The sequence below is a fragment of the Pieris brassicae genome, chromosome 2 (assembly GCF_905147105.1).
Source record: "Pieris brassicae chromosome 2, ilPieBrab1.1, whole genome shotgun sequence".
In the NCBI taxonomy this organism is placed as follows: Eukaryota; Metazoa; Arthropoda; class Insecta; order Lepidoptera; family Pieridae; genus Pieris; species Pieris brassicae.
In genome coordinates, this window is record NC_059666.1 from 3,755,122 (window position 1) to 3,783,036 (window position 27,915).

A 27,915-nucleotide genomic window follows, 5' to 3' on the forward strand; every position below is an offset into this window, starting at 1 on the left:
AAGAACGGAGTAAGTTTAATTTTGTTTTTCGTAGAAGCAAACTGCTGAGCGCAGGTGGGCCGCGCTGAGAACGAATCCAAATACTGTACGAAAGGCGAACTGGCGAAGCAGGTCGGGCTTCATCGGATACGAAACGTCGTAAACGCCACGCTATTCGCCGCGACTCTTCTAGCCTCAGTCTGCGCTCGGCCTCCGCACAGTTGATACGTGTTAGTGACGCCGTGCTGTGACATATTTGACAGTTGTTATCGTGTTCGTGTTATGTTTTCGTATCGGAACTATGGTCTATCCCCATGAAGATGTGGAGTGATTTCCAGGTAAGAATGTAGTTTAGACTCCTTTCGTAGTTATTGTGAAATTTCTATATATTTCTACGAGTTTTCACCAATTTTGTGTTGAAGTTGTTTTGTGAAATATCAGGCGTTGTAATTTTTTTCATAAAGAATATACTGGTTTGGATCAGGAAAACTAACTATTTACTTTATCTACAATTTTCCTGGCATTACACAATTTCAAGTTTGCAACACTGATATTTTTCATTAGCCTCTGTAATAAAACTAGTTAAAGATTCAATATTAATTTATTATAAAACTATCTAAAACTTCCTTTTAAAACGTGTTTAAAGTTGGAAGAACAACAAGAAGGTAGTCGGTAGTTATTATTTAAAGAATAATTTTAGCGTACCTTTCATTGTTAAGCGTTTAAAATCAAAATTTTCCATTGTCTTTCGTTTTGAAACTTTGCGATATTTTATTTTATTTTGTTTGAAATCTAGCTTTCTTTGTCCCGCTAATAATATCATTATAACAGTGTTTGCGATAGCAGTAAAGCTTAGTTAGTTATTAAAATATGAACGTTTAATGTATGACCAAGCGGATAAATACATTGTTCTAAATTCTTTGTTTCCCGTAAAATTAAATTTTATAAAACTATTTACATTTTACGTGCCATACGCGCCTTTTTTCGAATCTGACATCTTGCCGCGTTTCCGGCGACCTGTCAAACGTCATGTGATAAATAGAAGGGCGCATTCTGTAGTTTTAAATCAAAAGCGTTTGAATCTTGATAACTGCGCGACGCTCGAGGCGAGCGAGTAGTCATCAAGAAATATGTAAATGTTGCCGTTTCGCTCTAGCACGTAGCGCTGTCCCTGTCTGACGGGTGTTTTTGTGTCGGGGCGGGTTTTTTGTGTGCGCGGCCGAGGCTGCCGGCGCCCGACTCGACTCGACTCCACATTAATTATCGCAGAGTTGACTTGCCAGCGTGAACACTTTACTTTCTATATTGCTCCTTCGTTTTATAACGAAGAGTTTGAATTTATTTTTCGCAGTAGATTTGCGTCTTTGTTCTATTTATCAATTTATATCAACGATAATGGTATATTATCAAAGCAGATAGCGCGTACCTAACAAAGAAAAGTATATCATTTCGCATAGCCATATCAATAATTTTGAGCAACTTAAACGCAATTAATTTTAATTAATGAAACAAGAAACGATTAGAAAATTAAAATGTATAGCTTCGGTTTTCCCAAGAGCACAGCGAGGGCGCGTTACCATGGCAACGTACTGGGATGCCCCGCCTACATTATGCTCTCTTCTCCAAGAAGAGAAACTGAAACACTATTGAGAAAATCTGCGTATTTCTTATCTCCGCGATAACGTTATCAAGCTATCAGTTCCATGAACATTTCCACGGAGGTAAATTGCGTAACATAAATTAATTGTATATATGTATGTATTTTATAACATTAATAAAATCTTTTTTATTATTACTTCTCCATTTTCGTATTTAAACCAAAAACCTATATACTATAGAAATCAGTATTAATGACCAATTTACCCAATCTTGTATATCTCTTAGGCCGGCGGATTATATTTTTTTTAATGTGAGATTCAAAAACGAAACTAGCTAAATTAGACTTACGTATGTCAAAATCCAACAATACATTTTTGATGCGCTGCGGAGTTTAATATTTTAGTACTACATATTTCATACATTACAATTATGAAATAACAATTTAAATTTAAACCTTACCGTATCCAGTAATAATATTACAAAATTACTCTAAAAATTATAAACGCCAACACGTCATAGCATTTGACAATAATTCAATGTAACAATCTTGCGTATAATACAGACTGAACAAATGCAGATTTTTTAATATATTCTGTGCAGATCCTATAATATATCTGTGGCATGACTCGTCACGGCGTATGTGGACTCTGAGGGGGTGAAAGGGGGAATCTAGGAATGCGACTTGTTGCAGTTGTGACCTCACATGTCATTCATGTCACTTAACACAACAAAAATTTATCACTTATTCAAAACTTCAAGAGGACTTGGGGTGGAATTTGTACGCCACTTAAAAACCTCTATGAAAACAATGGGAATATTAGGATAAACCACAAAGAAGTGTTGTCATATAAAAAATCTTGAAAATAGTTAAATTTTTACAACTATTTAATGTACATTTAAAAGTGGCTGAAACGTTGACGAAAAACAAACCGAATTTTAGAATTTATATAGCGTTGTGAATTGAATTGATTCTAGATGTGTACGGTAAAGATGCCAATCTAGATATTGAGATCAGTGCCATCTACCGCAAATGCTGGAACTAAATGTAGTTGTTGCCGATAGTATGTACCATTCAAAATAATAAAAAGACTAATTCTAAAATGTTGAATATTGTACTATCTATATATTAGTAATTAATTTAATTAATATAATTATAATTAAAAAACGATGCAAATTAACTTCTTAAATTATTATACATCATTTACGAAAGTGCCTTTGATTCTGGATATCAACTTACTAAATCGCTTTAAGGAATATATAATCTCGGAAAAGATTCATACTTAGCTTACTAAGTATGTCAAAAACGTTATTCTGACATACACGAGTCCAGTACGCGATAAGTCTCGACTCTAAATGTTACACATGTATTTAAATATACAGTTTACGAATAAATCACTTTTACTACACACAAATATTCATATCTCATTGAAACGTAATTGACACACGCACGTGTCGTAGTAAATAAACGAATGAATGAGTTTTCTTACCGGACATGCACGCATTATGCAAACATGCTAATTATTCTGTCATATAGAAACTCTATTGTCCCAATTAAATGGGGCATTGACATGTGAAGTATGACCGCACACCTGTTGAGAAACATCAGGTGTATAAGTATTTGTGTTGTATTGAATTACACGAGCGTCTTTTGTTAGGCACGCGCCGAACCTGTCCAATGATAAACTCATTGCGATTTTTGACACGAAACAAAGTATAATATTTATTTATTAAACTACCACATCGTATATAATTTGTTTTATAAAATTACGTTGAAAATTTAAAAAATGCTTACAACTACAAAGCTTAGTTTTTACTAGTTTATGTAAAAATTATTTTTCTTAATAATTCGGATAAGGTATCTGATTTTATTCACGAAAAAATCGAATATTAGGCGCCGGAATTTAGTCAAATTTTGGCGGATTCAGTTGATTGAGATTTTATTTATAATTCAGCAACTAATATTACTCATTAAGTTATTTCATAGTAGCTTATATTATATGAATAACCTGTCAAAAGACATGTGAATGTGACTTGTAAATCAACACAGGTACCGCGACTTTGACAAGTGCCAGCTAAGCGGTTTATTTCGCACCGCGACCCAATTACAAGTCTATAAAACAATATGATGTCGTTGAACTTCACTTTCGTGTGCCCATGTAAACATTGCAACTGTGTAAACACTCCCGTCCGAGACGCTCCGACGCCAATAATTTATGTAAATTCACGTCATGCTATAACAGTGACGTTTTTATTACATTTTTCTTATTTTGACGGTCAAGTTCAGAGCGGGGTGAAAGTTTAATAACCGTTAATTTAAGCGTTTATTTATGTCTTTCCCGTATTTGTTGAACAAACTTCAGCGATGAAAAATACGCTATGCGACCCCAACTCTATTAATAGTTGACGACACCTTGTTTTAAAATAGACCTATTATTTATAACTCATTGTTTATGGTTCGTCTAAAATTTGGTTTAGTCACTTCTTGTTAGTGCAAATTTAAATTATCCCATAATGGGCGTGCCTGACGTAAGAATGTGAATAAAACATTTCTATGTTGTCAATTACGTTTTACTACTAGCGTAAAATCTTGTTTAGGTATAATTGTTAATAGCTTTATTAATGCCATTTCATAGGTAACTATTAATCATTTATGAATGAATTGATGTTATACCGGTCAACGATATTGACTATAAACGTCACTTAATAAGCACATAAATAATCATAATGACGTGTCGGAAGTTACCGGAACCACGTGCACAGATGTTATATTATGTAACATTGTTTTGACATTCGACGACACATTTAGCGGACATTAAGTAGATCAATGAACTTGAGCCGTTTGTTACGCAACGATCGGCGTTTGAGTGTGATTTATGCACGGATTATCACGCGATACATTTCAATTTACGTTTCATTCATTCAGATAATGACCGTGCACCACTCATTTATATGCACGTCGTCACATCGCTCTCATCTTATAGACATACGTGCGGGTGTTAAGCCCATATCGAGAGTGAACCTGCATTACGTTTTGAAGTCACATACGTGCTGTCTTGTCGAATAACTTAGTATTAACTGGAAGTTCGCGTTCAAGACGAAGGGGTGCAGGGAGTAAGTCTTCACCCATTGACGGTTGAAGCGAGCCGCGACACTTTCACTGCTCCGTTATTGCAGTTACTACGCGCCTACTGCACTGGGGCTGCGCCACCCCATGTCCTCCCCTAGCCACCCCGTGCAGGGCACGATAAATACAAGGGTGCCTTTGAAAATTTAAAAAAACTAACGTTATTCTATCTTCAATAGATTCCGTTGCCCGTCAAAAGAATGAACTTTTAACTGCTATTTCGAATTCCTAACTGCCTTATACAGTTGAACTGCATATACGCGATAATACAACTAAACTCGTAGTAACGAAGATGTTGAGTTAAGATAACACAAATGGTACACAATGACAATAGATAAATGATTGTAAGTTGCCTTAATCAGTCTTTCAACGGACGTGTTTTAAGTCTAGACGGTCGGTCGTTAAGTGGGACAATGTCAATGGTGAGGGCTCGCCATTATTTGCGTAGACGTGTGGAGGAACGTAGTGACAAGTGTTCGGAAGTTTGTAAACATTGCCGGCCTTGTTCCCGGCCCGTTAGTCACGCACCGGTAATACTTCCACGATAATTACCATACACCAAATGTTTACTCATCTGTGTGAGATAATCGAACGCAAGTTACGTCAAATCGATAACGCATTCTATTTTTTATTGCGCGTATGTGCTTAAGCACTTTCTGGCGTTACTGGAAAACAATAACTTAAATTCCCAATCAAAGTACTACTTAGATAAAAATATATAAAGTAAAAAATAAGTATCTCAATACTGCCGGCATTAAAGCTACACAGGAACAGGGAGCAAACTTTTTAGATTTGCTTTAAATGTTTATCAATTTCTAATTACTATGTAGGTTAAGAATTGTAGATACTGTATACATATTTTTAGCTACGTGTAACTGATAGTACGGTATCGTAGTGAGCGTGAATTGGAAATATGGAGAAGGCATTTGTTTGCGAGGAAGTCCCGTCTATCGGCAGTGATTGATGGCCAATAGATAGTTCGACATTGAACCTGCACGGCCACTGTAAATATGTATAGCTCCAGTGACGTCACGCGCTCTGACGTAATCCTACGTCACGTACTTTTTGTTACATTGCATTCGCCTTATCTTTTATTGACTTACGCTACCTGTTGTATGAATTGTTTATTTGTGATCGACGGAATGGGATTTTATGTTTGATATTGAAATAAGTTTTATTGTATTTAACGGTATTACTGTGTTTTGTACGTTATGAATGAAAGCGTCTCCCCCAATCCCCAATGTGGGACCTGAATTTAATATAAACCTTACCTTATTATAAGCGATTGATGTTACTTGAGTTGCTCTCGGGACTAATCTTCTAAGTGCGTAGCGTTTAGGTGGGTAGTTGTAGGAGCCGCCCACTCTGCCATTAAAAATTCATTCTTGTTCCAACGCTTGGTGTAATCAGACGCGATTTATGTTGGATGTATGTAATACTACGTTTAATTGTCAAAAAAGGAACCTATGTAATAAGTATTTTACTTAGAAATTCCTAATTTAAAAATCTTATAGCAGATAGAAATTTAAATATAGCTTTTACATATTATTTAATTATTATTATAAACTTTTAATTATTAACATAATTCTAAATTTAAATATTTCCGACATTTCACGTGCTTTGCAGCGTGCGTGGTCCCGGTGACTAGTATTATTATTATAAGTTTATAATAATAATACATATCTTCAATCCGTTTAAAAAGTGTTTTCTTAATTTAATTATATTTATGTAATACATACACTAGTTTTCATTTTCTGTAATTGTAAACGCGAACAGTCTTTATGGGGTATAGCAAAATGTCCATATGTTGTTATGTAGCTACTAAAACCGTAGGCTAAGTAAATAGTTAGGTGAAACGAAATTGGACGGGGCAGCTAGTTAACAAACATGTATATGTAGGAAATAATTTTGTATACAGTTTTATTTGAAGTATACCCAAACGAAACCGTTTGTAAACACCTACGGAGCTCGAATAGATAGAATAAGAAAACATTTTTAATTGTAAATTACTATAATGCAGTGTGAGAGGGGGTTCTCCTAGGGAGAAACGCTCCACCCCGGCCCTTGATCTCGATACGGGCGTTACTATAGTTACTCGAATTTATCTCGAATGAAATTTATAATTAATGTAACATTCGTGCCTAATAGTAACTTGTAGTGTAGCGTAGTGGTAACACAAGTCTCCTTGTTAATAGACACTGTAAATGTCATACAGTAATAATTTCTTTTTTTATTACATATAGGTATAGTCAGTAAACATACTTTCATCAAATCCGAACTTAATGATTAATTTTGATTAATAGCTTCAAAGACACATAATAGATAGTATCTTCATATAATAGTGACTCTTTTGACATATTGTGATGATTGAACAAAAGATGACATTGACAGTTATTAAGTGCAGGCTAATAATGGGTTATAATATATAACTTAACCTTTTCTATATCACTATGGAATCTGTACCTACTCTTAAACCAATCATTGTGTATTCATTTTCCTTAATGTTTTAATCAAGAAACAAAAGTAACGACTTAAATCAAATTCGAGAAACGAGCAGTAGGGGTTGGTTGGCGTCAGTCCGCCTCCGCTCACGATCTTCCCCCCATCTAATCTCCTTTACCCCACCGGGGTCGTGACGTCACGTCGCATTGCTTTTTTGGCAATGAAAAAATAAAGCTCCTAGCCCCTCCCACACTTTGCAAATTAGAAAACCTTTGTATTCGAACTAACATTTACAAGCTCTCTATAAGTGCTAAGGTCTAATCTAGGTCTAAGCGTGTCAAGTTAGTCTTAGAATTAGGACTCTTGTTTTTGTCTTGTTTCACCATGTACCATTTTGTTCAATACATACATTATTTTTGTGTTGAAAAAAAAACTTACTTTAGATCGGGGCCTTAGATTTCTATATGTGTTTTGTGATCGCTTGTTAATCTAATAGGCAAGTAGGTGATCAGCCTCCTTTGCCTGTCACACACCGTCGACTTTTTGTGTCTAAGGCAAGCCGGTTTCCTCGCGTTTATTTCTTTACCCGTTCGAGAGAATTTAAATGCGCACATAAACAGAAAGTCCTTTGATGCATTAGTCACCTACGACCTCAGGGCTGAAGCCAGTAGGCCAACACTACTGTCGTCACAATATACGAGTCGTTCAGTTATAAGTGATAGTTCAGTGATAGAGATCAGCCGATCGCAGCGTGTCTTTCATCTCGTAACTGTTATTAATCTGTGGGCGGTCCTAATAGCTGGATTTGCCCTTTACACACACGACCCATTAGATTAACTTATAATTAGAGACGCTTTAGTATTATCTAGACCGCGGCCATGAATGGACGCGTTCTATATGATATTAGTTTTTCACATTATCACTGCGTCGTTCCACCCGCATCACAATAAACCCGTATTAGACGTGATTAGGGGAATGGGCCTTCGTAATAGTAGAGTCAAGTAAAACCTGTGCGCGTGTTGGGTAAGAGAACGTGTCGAGAGAGGCCACTGTGTATCAGGCTAGTATTTCTTATGTTGCAATGTCGTTTGGTAAGACTCGGCCGCGAGTGAGAGGCGCGGGCGCATACGCGTGTGTGACGTCATTAACTTTCACCATACTTTCGTCGGTGCGCGCTAAAAAACAGACGACTCCTATTAATACATGCGATGCGTTCGCTTTGTTGCGTTATTGTTTTCTAAATGAAAATGCTTTGATTGTTTCAAGTCGAATGAGCGATTATGATTTTTGTTATTACGTGAGTGTTGCCAAATGTTAGTAGCGGGCCACTGCTTACGTTATAAGCGAAATGAGTTGTCTCTGCAACAGTAATAGAGCAAAATTCTTGAATGCTTATTTGCGGGACAAGTGAAATCCATTTGTCGCTATCGCCTGTCTAATTAAGCTCTGTCATACTGTTCGAAGCCTCTATTATAGCTCCAAACTTAGGTGAAACATTTGGTAGTGATAATGCAAAGGATATTGTGTTTTATATTTAAGTTATAAGGTTGATATTACAGGAATACAGTAATTTCAGTGTGACAATTACGGCCCGCCCTCGCGCCGCCGCAATCGATAGGCCTAGCGGGGGCGGGCGAGGGGAGAGCGCGCGGGGCGGGCGGTATCGGTGGTCATTACTTATGCAAAACAGTAACGGTACCACATCAGCACTATCGTCTATGGCTCAATGGGTTAAGACAAAGACAATAATGAGAGTCTAGAATTAAAAAAAAATACATTCCATTTTTAAATTTCGATGGTAAATACAATAAAATAGAAAATTAAAATGATCTATTTTTAAATTGCGATTAAATTTTCAGCTAATACAAAGCTGTTTAAACAAAGTGGCTATATGTTTAAGCGGGAAAATGCGAGCGTATTTTCTCGTAGGAGGGGCAAATATATAGCGCCAGCCCCTTCTCTACATAATGTATACTGGAAACTTGGAGTATTATCACAAGACTTCAGTTCAACGGGCGCAGTTATCAGGACCCACGTCTCTCTGAAATTAATATTGGACTTTACGATACTAAAATTTTCAAAATATTTAAAAATTTATATTTATACATTAAGGTGGGTTTAATAATTGATCTGTACCCAGTACTCAAGGCGTTTGGTTTAAACGGAAACTTCTGAGTTCGATTATAGGAAAAATAATAATAATAATTTCCTGACCTGGAAATGACCCCATGAAGCGTCCAAAATCAAAAAATATAATTCAATATTTTGTACTGAAATATTATTACAAAATATCTAGCGCAATAATTTGTTAAAAATATTTAGTTCAGTACATAATGTAACATTAAAGATATGTATATTCATAAGTAAATAAACAGAGCTGTAATACGAGTGTCGCAAGCGTTTTATCAAGCTGTTATCAGACTTCAAGGTGACGGTCCGATGTAACTGATTGCTCGACGCACTTATCACACTATTATTAAAAATCTATATTAAAGTATCATTTCCTATTATTAAATGCTGTCTTAATAATGTTTAATACACGTAGAACAATTATATTGTTGACATTGATAGAAAAAAGTCGGTAAAGTTGTTGCGCGGGAATCGGTAATTATGTATATCGCCACGTGTTCGGTTGATGTTACCAAAGTTTCCCGATGCGGAGAAAAGTTTGTGACATGTGAGCTATATCTATAGTATGAAGTCCGCTCGTCCCAGCCGTGACTCAACGGCGCCCTCGCGTCGCCCCGTCTACCCCCATGGACAATTTATACCCACCCTCAAGAACATTACCCCCGCTTCCAAACTCCACCTTGAGACGGTGAAATACGATCGAATTTGCAACACTCCGAATCACAAAGCGAACTAGCAATTTTGCCGAAAACAAACCCTAACTCCAAAGGGATATAGTTTGTTATTTATGAGGCCATGTGACTCACGTGGTTCAAAGCACTGTCTTTGCCATCAGAGCTGAGTGAGACCAAATTTTTTGAATAACTTCAACCTATACTGCTGTAGATTCACTTTATACAGATCTCCAATTCCTATTTCTGATATGCAAAAGATTTTCTGCTAATTACTATTTCATTACATAAACTTCAGAAAACGAATCCAGCAACGGTTATTCAGGCTTTTCTATAATTCCCCAGTTGGCACGATGTTTCGTCTCGAGAGCGTGTGCTCTCTCATCTCCTTAATTCGTCCTTCGCCACAGCCCCCTTAGTTCTCCCTTCCAGTGAAGCCGCGAGGGAGGGTGCTCATTCTCTTGTTAACCGGAGTTGTCCCCCTTATTTATGCCGAGGGTGGCGGGAGCGGGGCGGCGTGGGAGGGGGGTGGCTCTATCGACGTACGCCGTATCTATGTGTTGGTGAATTAAGAGCGAAGTCTGCTTTCATTTTACTTTAAAGCTTCTACGCTCGTGTGCTCGCCTTTCAGCTGCGAGACTTTCGTGTGCTCCTACCTCCGAGCCGCTCTGAGCTTTAACAAAAGCGAAATAAGGTCGAGAACTCGGCGATTAAAACTACCTTCAGTGTTTTATAACTTCAGAGAGGGCGTGGAGGTAGGGTTTTTGTGAGTAGGACTTTTTTGACGTACGTTTTTTATGTTTTATTCGGTTAGAATTCGCTAAGATAACCATGTCACACAGGCAAAAACTCAAATGATTTTGCAGGTTGTGTTCTTGGAATGATGCATTCACTGTGGATTTATAGGAATTAATATTAAAATTGCAATTTCAATACAGTTTCCAGCTAATGGCATAAATGAGGCGGGTTGATAGTCCGGGCGGCAAAATTGCTTCAGTAAATTTTGGAGTCGGATAAAACTATTTTCTAAAGTTTGTTAGCGAAGTATGGGTGGAGGGGTGGTTAACTTTACGCATAACATCTTCAGAGAAAGTGAAATTTTGCGCAAGTTCGGAGTAATACAACTCAGTCGCTCCCCCACCGCCCTTTGAGGAGTCGTCGTCTTGTGGGGGCTCTGCGGTAAACCCGTCTTAAAACAATTATATGAACTCGAATTTTTGTTTTGAATGTCTCTTTAATTGCACTGTGTATCACGAGTGGGACATATTATGTTTATGTATGCAATATTATTAAAAAATGTTCGACTGGCGGTCTGATCCCTCGAAAAGGGGGTTGAATTAAAAGTTGTATGAAAAATCAGAAGAGCAAAGTACCCTGTGACGGTTGAACGACCTTTGTTAAGGTGTCGCTTTCGGGCAGGTTATTTAGTGCGGGCGGGCGGCAGGGCGGGCGGGGAGCTCGCCCGGGGACAGCCGGGTCGCCGGGCGACGCAACTGGGTCACTCCGGGCCCACCCACCAATTATGTACACGCTCGTTACCGGACACGCGTTTTTCAATCACATCCATATTTAATTGGACATCACTGCCTGAAAATATCATGTAGCAGTGTATTTTAAGAGTTTAACTCGCATGATCTGTTTTTTATATAGAACCGGGCAGGAGGCTCATCTGATGTTAAGCAATACCGCCGCCCATGGACACTCTCAATACCAGAGTGCTCGCGAGTGCGTCGCCTGCCCTAAAATAATTAGTACGCTCTTTCCTTAAACCCTAAGTTGAAATAATATCCAAAATTCCAAAAGTAGTATAAAACTACATCTAACCTGGGTTACTTATCTAACGAGTAATTAACTAAAAAAATAATCTATACAATATCAAAACCATGTCGAAACTTAAAGCCTACTTAGAATTGTTAATGACAAGGCAAAAGCTGCGAAGCTTGTGCCTTTGGGCTAGAAGAGCGAAAGTAGGTGAGAAACAAGCACTTAGGGAGTTTCGCCGAGCTTTGCGATACACGGAAGTTCTTAGATAACTTGTTGCATGGATGCATCGCGAACTTACGGCCCAGGAGTGTGGGGAATTCTTCAGAGTGAATGGGTGTTGTGACCGTTAACATATGGAGATAACACTATCACCCTGACCTTTTCGGTCCCCTGTCAAAACGGCGGTCTGGATTTGTAAGTCTTTTTATAGCCCGACACAATTCTTGTCTTTGTCTTGTAACTAACAAATACATTACAGTTTATTGTTTCAATGTTCTTGCCTGTAAATGGTTTTGATAGTTGATTTTGTAAGTCTAACGTACATGCTGTACTGGCATCTATTACATATTGATCAAAAACGTTTCCACGTTTGAGAATCACATCGTATTTAAGATGTTGAAAAGATGTATGAAAATTACCAAAAAATAAAACCGAACGCCTAATCGTAAATAATAAAAAAAAACCAAACAAAAAACATAAACAAACCGAGATTCTAGTTATCTGTTTTAGGTAAAAATCGATTATGTGACGTAACTTTGTATGTTAAACAGATGGACTGATAAGGAGGGATATGTGCGTGTGACGTCACGTGTAAATGGCGGGTGGGCATATCAAGTGCAACCTTGACATTGGGCATCGCCCTAAGCATCGATTGAACAAAACCATCTCCGTGAGCAAGCAATAATAGTCGGGCGATGAATGAACACATTAGCGAGCGGCGCGGGCGTCATTACGCGCCCCCATTAATCACTGCAACAATCGGCCAATATCTCGCTATTTACAAACGCGGGAGCACGTGTTCGCTCGTACTACGCAGAGAGTATTGACCCATTTAGATAGCTCGACCTTCGCGCGGCCATTGTGAGCGAAAAACATAAAAATAAGTTTTATTGCGGCGTCGTTATGCGTATCGCGGTCCCTCCCGTCACGCCCGACAGCTGATCGCTACGTGACATTTTTATTTTATTCTCTTCCGGGGATTCTCCGAGATGTGACGTCATTATCGGTCCGCTCACGCCCGCTTCCTGATTTATTATCTTAAATGAGCGTGAACCACTTCGCCCTGTGGCTTGCGGTGATTTATGTACTACGTACGCGACTCTAACAATGTCAGTGTCAACTGAAACCGCATTCAAGAGGTCCCATTCATGGAAATGTTTTGTTACACATACTCAAGATTCATGAGGTTTAAATAGCTTGCGTACTCCCTTGTAACAGTGCAGTTACACACATGTAACTTCGTTTAAAGTGCTTCAATTCAAAAACATATAACATATTAAGGCCGATCGATTCTCGTAGGTTTTCCTTACCAATTTCAGGAGAATTAGTAACTATAAAACTTAGCTTAGTGAATATTTTTTATCATACTAGGTAGCTCCGTTTATTATAGAAAGAAATTATTTATTTATTTTATGCAGATCGTGAATTACGACCGTTCATGCCCGATATCCGAGCGTTCAATAGCTAATATCTCACACAGCCAGCTATAGTAAGGCAAAAGACAGTCGAGTATAAGGTAGGTAAATACCGTGCCACTAGCGGTCCAACATTCCGAGCAAACAGCGGTTCGGGGAAGCGAATGCGTCATAACTACAAAAAAACAATTTTCCCTTTCATTGCATCAAGTGGCAAGTCGCTCATCATAATAAACGCATAACGCCACGTCTCGCACGCGCCTGTACTGTAAACAATGCATTTCGGGAATACCCCTGCTTTTTATGCCACATTCCTCTGGAATTCCTTTTGTTTGTTTCTTAACGGTTTGAAACTTTTTGTATCCGTCAAATTGAAATGTAACCTCGCCGCGAACTTTCGTAACGGTAAAACAGCCTATTTCTCTGTACGGTTTTAATTTAAATACCGTACAATTTCCATGGAATAAACTACTTACATCGTTTTCAAATTGAAAATACATATCAAGTTTTTTAAAGATTTATAATTGCAGTTTTATATACAACGATTGCAGTTTAATGAACAGTTTAGTGAACTAGATAATAATAAATATTATCAACAAAGCAAAAAAAATATGGCTTCCATATTCTATCTTTATAGAATATGGAAACAAAAGTTATAAAATTCTAAACGGAGCAGCAGTGAAATAAAAAGCTCGAAGTAGAAGCTGCGCGAGCGACGGGCCACCAAACAGGATGTAAGACTGGTTGTGCGCACACAGGTCGAGCGCGTTCACATACGTGCACGCACACATACGTACGCGGCCTCGCTCGCTCACGGAAATGTGCGTGCCAGCGACTGGGCGAGCTGCCTTGGTTTGCCAGTTTTGCGAATGCTATACCGTGCGACCCGAAAACACTTACTAAATCAAGCGTTATAATAATTTTATATATTAATTATTTATGGTTGGTGAAATATTTTGATTAAATACGATAAAAGTTCTGTTTTGTTAAAATCGTATACGTGACTGCTATAAGAACTATGAGTAAAAATCAGCTTTAAGATATGATCCCAAGACATGAAATAAGATGAAAACTAAAATCACTGAGACGAGGTAATTTGTCAAAACTGAGAATTGCGATTACAAGTCATCGTGATCGCGATATTAATCGGAAGCTCGGAAACAATCGAGTTCGAGTTAAGCACGTTTGACTCTATCCTATCTTGATCTAATCTTCAGCCACCTGTAAGCAAAGCGAGCAGCCCTTCAATGAATGGATAATAATCACGTGCTCCATAGCTATTCTACAAAAGGAACGGGTCTCGTTAATCGGTCGTTCAATACAATTCGATATTGCGGATTAACACCTTCACGGTATGAATTTATGAATGGAGCAACAAAAAATACTATGTAGATCACTTGTAGTAAATCTTTGCGTTTTATTATCGTGTTTGAAGATTTATAATGGCGCGCAATAAAAACAGAAAACCATAAACGCTTTGTTTACAGCTCTCGCTTAGTCTATTCACGATAGTTCACTTCAATGACTAATTAAGCTAAAAGCTTTAATTAATTTCGGTATTCAAAAGGACAGTGACTACAAAAAATAGCGTTTGAATAATGTCAAATAAGTAGAAATGTTCTTCTATAGCCTCGCAGCTCGCTTTATACAGAGGCACCCCACGATATCTACCCCATTTTATAGTCGTCTATAATACAGAGTTCGCTGGAGCGTAGGTAGCTAGCTATAGCGCTAGATACAAGCGGACGGCCGCTACGATGTTATTATGTTGCTTCTGTGTGCGTGCGTGCAGTAACGAGCGCACACAGCAACAGCTGTGCCCCCTCCGCCGCACTCCCCGCCCCTACATCGACCCTCGTCTGCTCGACGACATGGTTAAGCGAGCTCTGAGGCAATGCTGTGCCAGTATCTACTCCTCACAATGCCATAGAAAGTTCGTTTGACTCGCCCTGGTTGCTTGAATTTTCTGTACTCTTTAATGAACGCCAGAGTACATTTATAGGTGTTTAAAATAATACATTATTTTAAACACCTATAAATGTACCAGGTTAGTTTTTAATATAAGAAAATGTTCTTATTCTTAATTGGTATCTAGAATAAAATCCGCACAGCGCACGGCTAGGTTATAAAATGCAGTATGTGACATAAGCGATAAAATAAACGTCAGACGTTTTCAAGTTTCGAATGGATAGAGCAAGCGACGCGCTGAGCATCAGAAAAAGAACTTTACGACAAGATTAGAAAGAGCGTTCGGTGCGGCAACGTCGCGCGGCCACGTTCCATGCGAGCAGCGACCGGGCGCGGCGCGGCAACGTTTACTCGACGTCATTATACTAAATTTATTTTCATGAGCGCCAGCCAGCGCTGGCGACACCGCTATTTTACTCGTTCTCATACTAGTTGATTCGCTATTATGATGATACTAATGAAAATGTTTTTGTTTAGAGTACATGGATGCTTTTAATTTGAACTCTACATTAGTGAGTAGTGAGTATTCAAAGCAGGCATTGTAAAGTGTATTTCAAAGCGATAAATAGTAATGATAAAATAAAATAATTTCCTTATACGTAGGTGACGTTTCTCGGTATTTCGGTATTGCCAAGTTGATGGGACCGATATATGACCGCGTCCTTTAGTATTTTGAGTGCTCAGCTATATTTTGAAATCGCTGTTATATCTGAGAGCACCTTCGAGCACGTTTTTTGGGACCTTTATCCAGAATTATAAATACATATTAACACGACTTATTTTGGAATGTTTCTGAGCCCTTTGCTTCAACAATTAAAGTAAAACAGTTTTATTTCAAATGAAACAGTTCAAATAATTACCTAAATATTATAAATATAACTATAGGTATATACGTTAGGTCTTCATAGAACATACAATGTGCAGCATTAAAGAGTTATTTCGCATACTACGCGTTATTCTAATTGAGACAGGTGCGAACGCATCTGCTGCTGGACGTTCGGTTTATTTTTTTTACCTGAAGACTCTGCAATATGGAATAAATAATACAAATACTATTCTTGCGAAATATTAATTATGATTAATTTGAATATAATTAAATTCTTGGCCTGATTATTGTTATCTACACTATGGACCCAGTCTTAGACAGTTTCTTAGTTAGTATAAATTGATGTACAGTGTAAGTAGGCAGGTTGTAGTTATGATTTAAAAATAAAGTTTAAAGTCTATTTGTTAAGAATAGTATAATTACGAACAACCCTTAGGTACTATTGAAATTACGATAGAAGTATTAGTTACGTTACTTCTAAGGGTGCTTGTTCGTCTTCGTAATGCTCGTTAAAATCTTTTGTAAAGAAACAATTTACGTTGGGGAATGCGAACGGCAGTTGTCTCGAACAAATCCCACAGTTGTATTCCTAAACACGAATCTACCTGGCCTGATCCCTTCTGGGGTGCGCCCCGAGAGCATATTGCGCCCAAAAAAAAGGAAGGGTCGTCGTACAATAGAACGTAACTTCAGGTACCCAGAGTCCGGCACGTCACTAAGCTGCGTTGAAAGATGCTTTTAAAATATATTCTCAATGTGTTATTGTTTCCAAACATAATGGAATCCGTGGACAATTTTCTCTACCGACTGTATACTTCATTATAGTCAATAGTATTATTACAACAATTAGGAAAATTTTATTGAGTGTTAACATGTGGATTTTGGTGCGTTACAGGGCTCGGGCGGCGGGTGCGGCGCCAAACGGCGAGCCGGATCCCCGTGCGAGGGCGGCGGCAAAGTCGCGCGCTGGGAAGACTCGATAGCGCGGCTGGAGGCCGTGGCCGCGGGTGCCGGCGGCGGAGAGTGCTGGCGCGGCGAAGACGAGGAGCGGCGCGCATGCCGCCGGCGCTGGTGCGGCGGCTGGTGCGGCGCGCACGACACTATCCGCGCCGAGAACGGCAAGTCCTACCTCGAGCTGGGCGGCGCGGCCGCGCGGGCCTGCTGCGACGGCCGGGCCGCAGGCCGATGTGCCTCGCGCCGTTGCTATCGCGAAAGACGCCTAAAGATGATGAACCTATGCGCGCTGAAATTGGCGCGATTCCGTCAGACGGCGGATCCCTCGTTACGGCGCTCGGTGCTCGTGTGCAATACTTTGCGCGGCATCGAGCGGGAGATGGAACGCGAGAGCGCCGAGGAGGCGCCTTTCGAACCCGCGGGCGTTGCGGGTGGTGTGACACGCTGCGAGCTGCTGGGAGCGCGAGACCCTGCCGCCGGGCGCGCCACGCCCTTCCCCGCGGCGGCACCGCCCGACCGAGACTCTGGCTATGGCGACGAGGAACAGCGCAGCATCGACTGGGGCTCCGTGCTGAGCCTGTCCTCCCGCTCTGCGCTCGACCCCCCCGAGGAGACGTGGCCCGACGACTGGGGCTGGAGCGAGGACAGTTTCGTGCGGCTCCTGGTGCCGACGAGTTAGTGCAGTGCGCGCGGGCCCGACGCGCCCGCGCCCCCTTGAGCGCCTGTGATAGGGCGGCGGCCGTGCGGTGGCGAGCCGCGCCGAGCTGACCGCCAGCGCGGCGGCGCCCGCCCCGCGACATCTAGTCGGCGCCGCGCCGCCGCCCGGCGACGCGACGCAACGCAGTCAGTAGTTAGTATTATGTAATTCACTATGGGAAGGTGCTAGCTTCGGACGAGACGCGGGACTGTAGCGCGAGCCGAGTTATTTTTGATAAGTTTATTTCTTTAAGTGAATTCAGAACTTCGACCGAGTGACTTAGCCGAGGACGTTTTGTGCTTTAGATCCGGACTCGTGTTAGAAATTTTTGTTGAAATTATTGCGTACGATTAGATAAATGCTATATTTATTATGTTAAAAGAGATGATACGATTATTTGAGATTATTTCTGTCTTGATATTTTCTGTAACGTTGTGTCGACCGGCGTGACTATGGGTTGTGTTCTATGGTCCCCCGTCTGTTGAATTGTGGACTTACTGAGTTCAATTACAGCTATTTATAGTTTCTTACCATAGTACTAGTCCACACTTCATCGGAACGGGGTTCGGAGGGGGATGTCAGAATGTGTATGGACATGTGCCGCCATTCGGTATGAGCGTCATGACGCCAAGTGCTCTGCATCAGCTGACTGCAGATGTGAACAATTCAGAACAAACTGTAATTTATTAATCGATAAGTACTTAAGGAATCGATGGACTTTCATTATTTCCGCAACTGATATTTACATGGCTAGTCGTCAATTATAAAGCCTTAATATAATGAAAGTATCACGACCGCACTCGATTGGAATTTGTTAAATACTGTCATGGTTGTACTTAAATCCAGGAATTGCCAATACTCATGCTCTGTCCAAATATACGGCCTTCTAATTGGTTTTAAAATACATTAACTATTAAGTGTATATTATTTTTATTGTGAATATAATTTTCACAACCCCAACTACAGTGACGTACAGTTCCTAATACTTATCGACTATTAGTGAAATTAATTTTCAATCCACAATAGATTAGAGGGCCGTGCACAGGTCATGGGTTTTACTTGATTATAGACTACTTAATTAACATATTGAAGACACCAAATTATACCAGAGCCATTAGGGACGCTTTGTCGAACGCCTTTCTTATAATTTCACTTATACCTAAAGAAAGAATATGTCAAAACTATTTAGCAGAAAACATTTTGACGTGTTCGTATAAAGATAAATCCTCCTTCACGGCTCGAGTATAATAAACAGCGACAACCCGTCGTTCCTACGAGAGATCTAGTCAAAATGGTGCTATTCCATTAGAAGCCAAGTCTTCTATGGCGTGGTAATGAGGCATTCTTATAGGAGCTTCGGGTTGGATGCTCGCGTCAAATGGGCATTAGCCGTGGGCAGCAAAACGTTTTTCACATATCAAAGCAAAAAAACGAATTCATCAGTTTGGTATAAAGCTCAAAAAAGTACTCCTTACAGTAATATCTAAGTAAATGCTGATGAAATCAGTTTTCAGACCATCGATTAAGTGAAAACTAATATATAAATCAAGTAATTTTTGTATCAGATGCGAAATGATTTTGTGGCCCACGCGTTAATCTGTGTGTCATCAGGATTTGCGGTCGGATTTGCTGCGGGAACATCCATTTTAGTTCAGTTGACAATTATTTTTGTATAAGTTATCACTATGAACTGTTTTCTAACTATTCCTGTTGTCAAATGTGAGAGAGACCATTGGGTTATCATATAGAGAAGTAATAACTACTAATAGGCGATAATCATACAAAACATGACGCTATCATTAACTCTTGGTCTCTGTCAACTTGACGGACCTCTGATGGCACACGCCCATCGCATACACGGAATTGCGACTACATGGACCAAACATACATAGCACGAAGTAATAGAACAAAGTACAAATTCAATAAGTAAGATGCATTAGTGCTCCGGCGCATGTTTGTCCACCGTTGTCAATTAATCTAATATTTGAATTGTGATTCGGTAGCTAATGAGAGAAAACTATCTTAAATTTAGTGTAAATATAAAATTTATGGAGATGGGCATTATACCGCGGTGATACGCGGTTGTAAATAAATTATGTAAATTAATAATTATATCATTTATCACATAACAGCTCCTGGTCCTTCGAATTCCGTTTTGTTTAAATTCAAACCTCAATCAACTATAAGAGCTATTAGCTCTTACAGTTGATTGCATGCATTTGAACAGATATTCCTTATGTCACAAATATTGCCAGTACTCAGATATATAGTTAGAATTCAAATGAGTTGTGAACTCGAGATGCACATATGTTTAACTGGTTTCCCTTACCTTCCATAGATTTTCGTTCATATGTCCGTATGATTGGTTGTGATGGTTTACTTAAGTAAGTTATAGAAATAATCTTTATCACCTTGTACTGATGAAGTGTCGCACACTCATTGATATTAAAACTGTAAGTACTTAATACGTAATTTTTAATAAGCAGAAACAAAATTCTAAACTGTATAAATCCGTATCGATGAATGTGCGATACGAATAATCCAATCTGAATGCTTGCAATCGTGTACAAATTCATTGACTGTCCTGTCATAGTGTACAGTGTGTAAAATATGCATCGAAATTTTGTGAACCCTTCTAGTAATTGTTATTGATTTAACTTCGGACGTCTAAGAATTTAATTCAATTTCATACTGGCATGAAGCAATTGTGTTGTGAAGACAGCAATAATTATTGTGCGAGTCATCCGTCTAGTCGAGGACGTTTCAAAAACGTACCCGGCGGCATCATACGTAAACTTTGTAAAAATCGTGTAATTTCCTTAGTGTTTTCATTGCCATTCGTTACCAAATATGACAGGATTTATAACTTGTATAGAACAATTCGTTAGGCGATAGCGTACTCAATTTCGGACACTCGGGCGCACATCGAATTGTTAACGTTCCTTAATAGAGTTCCGAAATTGTTTCTCTATAATCTAACGTAAAGATAATGTAATATATTGTTTAAGCTGTTGTGTCGGAAATAACAAGAACAGGAATAATTTTGTGAAACAATGGCACAAAGAATGAACATAAATATTATATATATTATAGAAACAGAAATGTGGCTATAAGAACAATTTTTATAATAAATATTTACTGTTGATGAATCACAGCCTTTTTATTAACAATCCCAAACTCATTCACTTAGTTAGTTGGCCACATCTGTCGGTTGAATACCATGAAGAGTACGTTTGTGCTTCCACATATCTCCAGAACGCCTGAAAAGTTAAACAGCTTTGCATTTAACTATAAGAAATAAAGATTAGAAAATATTTCAAGATCTAGTTGTTTTACAAATAGATGCACTGTGGTGCATTTAATAATATATTCAGATTTTGGTCTGTCAACACATAAAGTAAATTACAACGTTTAATTTAACAGTGAGTATTAAGCAGTATAAGTGATGCCGTTTATAAGAATCAAAGTAAGTATATGAACCTTTTTTTATTAAAAAAAAAAAACAAAACCCGTAACTCAAACGGGAGGCAGACATTTTTGTTTCATTGATCTGTGTTTCATATCAGCTGTAGATCAGCGTCTTACCGATTGCCTATACAGATCAAGCATGCTGATGCTTAACACATTAAGTGCTCTTTTCTCGGATCCCAGTGACACAGGGCGAGAATAGTGGTGCCGCTCACTCGGATCCGTGCAAGCGTCCCGTTTATTTTTTATTGGCCAGTAAAGCAAAACGTAACGGAACGTAAAACAACCTCAGCTCATTTCGAGAGCCGATGTTGTTTTACGCGGCCACTCTGGCAACATAGTCAACTTACGAAAACGAGTATTGGTTTCATTCTATCAGTGTAGTGGTGATTTGTATACAAGATAAAAATAGGTATTTTTGTGCCAAAATGAACAGTAAGGATGAAAAATATATTGATAAAGGTGTCAATTGTGACAGAAGGATCTGGCGGCAGTGATTTATGTATTTTTGAACCAAGATCGAAGTCGAATACAACCAGTCGTAGACCACGCGCTGGTGATATACCAGCTCAACCTTTAAGGTCACAAGCATCAAGGCGAGGTTTAGTGAGTCAGGCGGTAGCCCTATTATTCAAGCTAAGCGATTGAAAGCTGTGTCGCTTCTGAGATCTAATGCGATCACTCCGAACTTCTCGCCAGAGCACAATGACGCCCCTCCGACTATGCCCGTTCTGAGATCTCAAAGTAGTCTTTTCGACTTATCAAGCGATAACGATGATGCCCCATTACCCCAAAATTCGCGCAATAATTCACCTTATCATCAAAGAGCTACTAACACCTGGAGCAGTAATCCAATTTCAATGAAAACTATTGACTTTACCAAGGAACAAGAACTCTTAGTGCCGCCTCCATCAGATCCTTACGATGCGTTCCGTCTACTTATTGAAGATGATTTATTAGATCTGATTGTTCGAGAGACGAATGGGAACGCAGTAAGAGTGGGTGTTGCACATAATGTACGGCGAAACTCACGAATAAATAATTGGAAAGAAAACTAGAGAATAACTGATCACATTTCTCGGACTCCTTCTACACACTGGAACAATTCGACTAAACCGTATAAGCCATTACTCGAAAACGGCACTATTTATTTAATATGCCATGCTTCGGCCAATTTTTGTCTCGAAATCGTTTTTTAAAGTTATTACGATGCCTGCACTTTCCGTCGGAATCAAGTGAGGAAGACCGCCTAGTAAAAATTCGACCATTTATGGATCATTTTAATAATAAAATGATAAATATATATAGTCCGTGTAAACAGTTATCATTGGATGAGTCCGTTCAGGCAGTACATAAAGAACAAGAGGCATAAATATGGCATCAAACTTTATGTCATGGCAGAGCCGGATGGCACCGTTTTAAGATATCAAATTTACGCAGGTGCCGATGATGAGATATCAGGACAGGGCCATGACAGCAAGATCGTCTTAAATCTCCTCGAAGATTGATGGATTGTGGCTACCATGTATACATGGATAATAACTATAACTCTTATGGTTTGGCTGTGAAATTGCTAGATCGTCAGATGAACTTTAAGAAAAAACAGCAAAGTTAATCCTGTTGAAATTGAGACTATCTCATTGGAAAAAGGAGAAAACAAATCCTTATTCTTAAACGGTGTTTAAATCGGTAAATTTAGAGATAAACGTTATGTACTGTACATGTCCACAGAACATGGTGACGAGATGGTGCAAACTACTTCCAAAAGAGGATCTGTAGTATTCAATACTATCAAGCGCAATCGTCCATTATAGTAATTTTATGTCAGGCAAAGATCTTCAAGGTCTGCTTCGGCTTGCTCCAAAGAAAGACGCTGCGCTGGTACAAGAAGCTGTTTGTGCATATGCTGCTAATGAAAATCAGTAATTCATTGTACTTGTAAAACAAATTTTCGGTGAATGATAAAATGAATCTATATGATTTCCGCTTGAAGATACTAGAAAGGCTTCTATCTGATCCCAATGAAGTCAATCGACGCAATGTTTTGAGAGTGAAACACGAACTCAGAAAAATAGAAAAGAAGTAAAAATCATGAAAGACACCAACGAAGTGGCTCGAAAAGAATGCAAAGGCTGCAAAGCCCAGAAAAAGAGAGTGCAAACAATTCATGAATGTAAGCAATGCGAAGGTTCTCCAGGCTTCTGTACAAAATGTTTCTGTCAGGCACACTCCTAAGTTTTTTCTTCTTTGTGTAGGTAACTGAGATGACGGTGTCATTCAGAGTGAAATTTTTTAGTTAAACATATAATTAAGTATAATATTTTTTTAATTTGATTTTGATATTGTTGATTGTAATGCAACTTTGCATATATTGATTAATATCTTCCTAAATAAATAATTCTCCAGATGCATTTATTTTATTAACTTCCTTTTTTTTAAAAGTCACTACATGATGATGACACGTTTGAAATGTATGCCTGTGTCTGAGTCCTATGTGTTTGAGTATGGTCTGTCTGTGAATAGCCTATGTGTGAGTCCTGTGTGTGTCCTATGTATGTATCTCGTGTTTGTATGGACTGTGTCATTTGTTACAAGATTTTGGTCAAGGAAAGTATAATTAGTTAAAAACTCGTTTTGATTACTCTCCTTAGATTATTTTGATCGAGACCGTGATTTAAAAAATTCAAAAATCTGTCAAAATATCGTACAACAATATGTGGAACAAATATCTATAATGTTCATGAATTGGCATTCATAGCTTTCGGATCCGTAAATTCGGCACCCCACGTGCTGTATGCCGACTCGAATCATAATAAAAAAATGTACGAATATACATTCATACAATATTTACTTAATCAATATTCTTAAAAAAAAAATTGTTTCCGGCTATTACTTTGTATCCATTTAAGCATATACCGAAACAATTATAGTTTCGGCAGAATCAAACCCGGGCTTGTGTGTCGTGCGTCATCTACTAAGGTTTGAAAATTGCTGACAATGTTTTCATTATGATTGATAAATCTATATTACAAAAACATTTTTTTTTATTAATAACAACATTTCAAAGAATACTAATTGGAGATAATTTTACATTAAGATATCGTTCTTGATTGTCTTGCTCTGCAGCCAAGCAAAGCCCGCTCTGTGCAAACAAAATTTTTACCTCTAGATAAAATAATACTTCGATATAAATACCAACCTAGCAGCTAATAGAATTTAGGTATTTACCTGAAAGCCGTTCCGCAGACATCGCATTCGTGAGGCTTCTGCCCGGTGTGAATAAGTGTGTGCACAGTGCGAGCATAGGGACGACGGAACGCCGCACCGCATATGTCGCAAATATATGGCCTAAAAAATTGTTCCACAAGTCTATAAGGCTATTCGGAAACTTTTTGCTAAATCTGATCCCCGTATATCAAAAATTTATTGATGGGACAATTAAAAATCAGTGCTTAAAGCTGAGTTGTCCCCATTTTTGATTAAAGTAATTGAGTTTGTATTTCTTTTATATGAATGTGTGTTTTTAAATTAAATAAGGTTTTTTCTTCTTTTATTTTGGAGTCATAGTATGTGCTAAGTCTGAATAAAACTCTTAGCAACCTAGGAGATGTGAAATTTATTCAATGAATAGATAATAATTAATATACTTAGTAACGTTGGTTGCGTTCTATATTCAAATAACCAGACGTTATTGGTACGAGTCGCAATATGAGAGAAACTGAGTAGTTAAACTTATTACGCAACGAAGAAGTCGGTTTGGGATGCAATTTGTAGGTTATTTTAACCGACTTCATAAATCTCGAAGTGGCCTTTTCGGGTTCTTCTCGTGTAATTTTAAAAATGCTGACATCCCAATAAATTCAGCGATTTAGGCGGAAAAGCGTAACAAACTTTCTCATTTGTTAAGTGAAATTGCTTCCATCGCTTATTTGGTACAATGCGTTCAACAGTGCTGGGGTTTGTGTCCCAGACATGAAAAAATATACACATAACAATAATTTGTCGTTGATTTTAAATATTATGACGATTTCTTTAATCTATCTTCTCCTACGGGTTTCCAAGTCAAAAATAATGTAAATAACTAGTTAAGTTATTGTTAAGAAAGAATTTTATTTGTGTAAAATTGTAATGAATAAACTCAAAATTAATTCACAATAAAAATACTCAATTATCCTTATAGCATTTCCTCGCTCAAGCAATACAGCGAGGAAAGGCTGCCAGCGTTAAGGTACACTGCCACAGGGCTCGAACTTTTTAATTAGTTATAATTTTCTTTTTATTAATTTATAATTATTTTTATGTAGGTTAAGGATATCGAAAGTATGTAATGTATATTTGATTATCATGTTTAGGATTTATTAAAAAAAAATTATCTTTGAGTATCATATGTTATATATCCCTGCGTGATTCATTTAAAAAGTATAATTTTTTTCACTTTCCTTACTTTGCAGTCAGTCAGGCATTTTGAATAAATCTAACAGAAATCCAGTAAACCATTTTTTATAAATAGCATTTTATATTTTGGCCACCTCGTTTTTATTTTTGAAATACTTTTAATACGTATAACACATAAAATTATTTACATAGGTAATCAAACTATCACTATTTATTGCTACACAAAACAAAATTATTTAAAATCCTGTTCCATATTCAAAAACTTTGGTTCGCATCTTAAAGTTGATGTAGCGTGAGGTGAGTGAGGTGGCGCCATCTCTGTCATATTAAAAGAACTAAGTGAGGAATTTCCTTTGGTTTTACCGTAAGCAATCGGTAGAGGTACTTTTACAGGGACAGCGAGCGAACGAAGATAGAAAACGGGTTTTATATATTTTTAAAAATAAGTTTTTAAGTTAAAGAAGGAATTAAAAAAGTATGGGAAACGCACTATTTTAGTTCTACTAGAACATTAGGAACTAGACAACAAGATTTTTACTGTGCATTGGTTAGTTCTGGGTTTGATTGCTGGGAAAACAAGAATTCAGCTTTGTAGTTTTCTCTAATTTTCTTGTGTTTACGGACGCGGACAACATTTTGTGACGTAATAGTTAAATAGTATTTTAAAAACCACTTTTCCGAATCTGCATCACCCCTGACGAAACCCAATTTACTATTTTCGGCTTTTTTGTATGAATGAAATACTAATAATTCACAGTGAAGTGAAAATAAAATAGGTCGGTCGACAGCGAGTCAATTGATCGATGTCATGTGACAATCACTTGACGAGCTAAGTTCAAGCGAGTAAAAAAAAGGTTAAAATTGAGGAAAGTTCACTAAAATTTAAACCTGGGCTATTTGGATATTTTTTGTTTTTTTATGGATTCTGTCTGTGATCCACCAGAACCTAAGTAATTTAGAATCTCAATGCCAGATGACTCGCAAGTGCGTTGCCGACGTTTTAGCAATTGGTACGTGGATTTCTTGAAGTACCCTAAGTCGTGTGGCTGGCCTTAAACTGACGCCATAAGGTGTATATTTAATTTCCACAGATAACATAACTAATTGCTTATTTTGTGATAGTTTCACGATTAAGCGATCCAATTTAGGTTCAGTTGCGATTTTCATAAATGGACTAATAAAATTACGCCTGAGAACTCTTCAATGCATGCAAGAACTTAATTCAATGCATACCATTGGCGTAGCAGTTCAGTTTAGGTCATAGTAGGTTTTATTGAAAAATGCAACGCAAATCCTTATATTAACGTCACTCACAGATAATATGCCACCTCACCGGCCACCGTATAATCTATGTAAAACTGTTTGGTTCATGAACGCAATCTAAATGAGGATTTTAGAAAATTCGACCTGTATTAAAACCGGTAAAAATTAGGAGATACGCAATATTTTAAGAATCCTAGACTTTATAAAAGAAGACTTGAAATGGCTGGGGTCACGAGGTTCAAGATCGAGAGGCCGACCTTGTGATGTAGACAAAATTGGGATGATGACTTCAGATATTTATTTATTTATTAACACTTCGTTATATTACAATATAAAAAAAAATTGAACATAATTAAATGAAAAGGAGGGCAACTGGCGGCCTTATCGCTTTCGAGCGATCTCTTCCAGGCAACCACTGTGACTAAAGAAAAAAATGTATTAAATTACAAAAGATAGGCAAGAAGTGCAAAAATACATTTTATACACAGTTATTAAGATAAAACTAAACAGGAAACGAAAAAAAACAAACTAAACTAGATAGTAAATGATAGAAGTTCTAGAATTCCTGGAGTTGGGTTTTACCCGTGGACTACTTACTTTTAAGTTTTATTTAACCTAATAGATTTTTTTAATGATTTTACTATTTCAATTATGTACATACATAAAATGTTACACAGTATCTTTATGTTATAAACAAAACAAAAAAAAATCGATGGCGCTACAACCTTTTTTTTTAGTCCTGGGCCTCAGATTTCTGTATCTGTTTCATGATCATTTTTTAATCGAATAGGCAAGTAGGTGATCAGCCTTCTGTGCCTGACGCACGCTATCCAATTTTTGGGTGTAAGGCAAGCTGGATTCCTCACGATGTTTTCCTTCACCGTTCGAGCGAATGTTAAATGCGCACATAGATAGAAAATCCATTGATACACAGCCGGGGATCGAACCTACGATCTCAAGGATGAGAGTCGCACGCTGAAGCCACTAGGCCAACACTGCTC

General features: G+C 38.1%; 2 protein-coding genes across 3 annotated transcripts in view; one reads left to right on the top strand and one right to left on the bottom strand.

Moving 5' to 3' along the window:
* On the top strand, positions 1-20,921 carry LOC123706564. Its single transcript, XM_045655836.1, has 2 exons — positions 1-317; positions 17,033-20,921. Exons 1-2 carry the CDS (start codon positions 294-296, stop codon positions 17,768-17,770), a joined length of 762 nt encoding a protein of 253 aa, XP_045511792.1. The 5' UTR covers positions 1-293; the 3' UTR covers positions 17,771-20,921.
* The window catches only part of LOC123706559 (zinc finger protein 883-like), a 15,728-nt gene continuing 8,685 nt past the window's right edge, over positions 20,873-27,915 (bottom strand). For both annotated transcript variants that reach the window (XM_045655830.1, XM_045655831.1), the window contains 2 exons: positions 24,485-24,604; positions 20,873-21,048 (listed from right to left, as the gene is read on the bottom strand). In XM_045655830.1, coding sequence (XP_045511786.1) covers positions 20,979-21,048; positions 24,485-24,604 — 190 coding nt within the window. In that variant the 3' untranslated portion in view covers positions 20,873-20,978. The remainder of the gene's footprint in view (positions 21,049-24,484; positions 24,605-27,915) is intronic.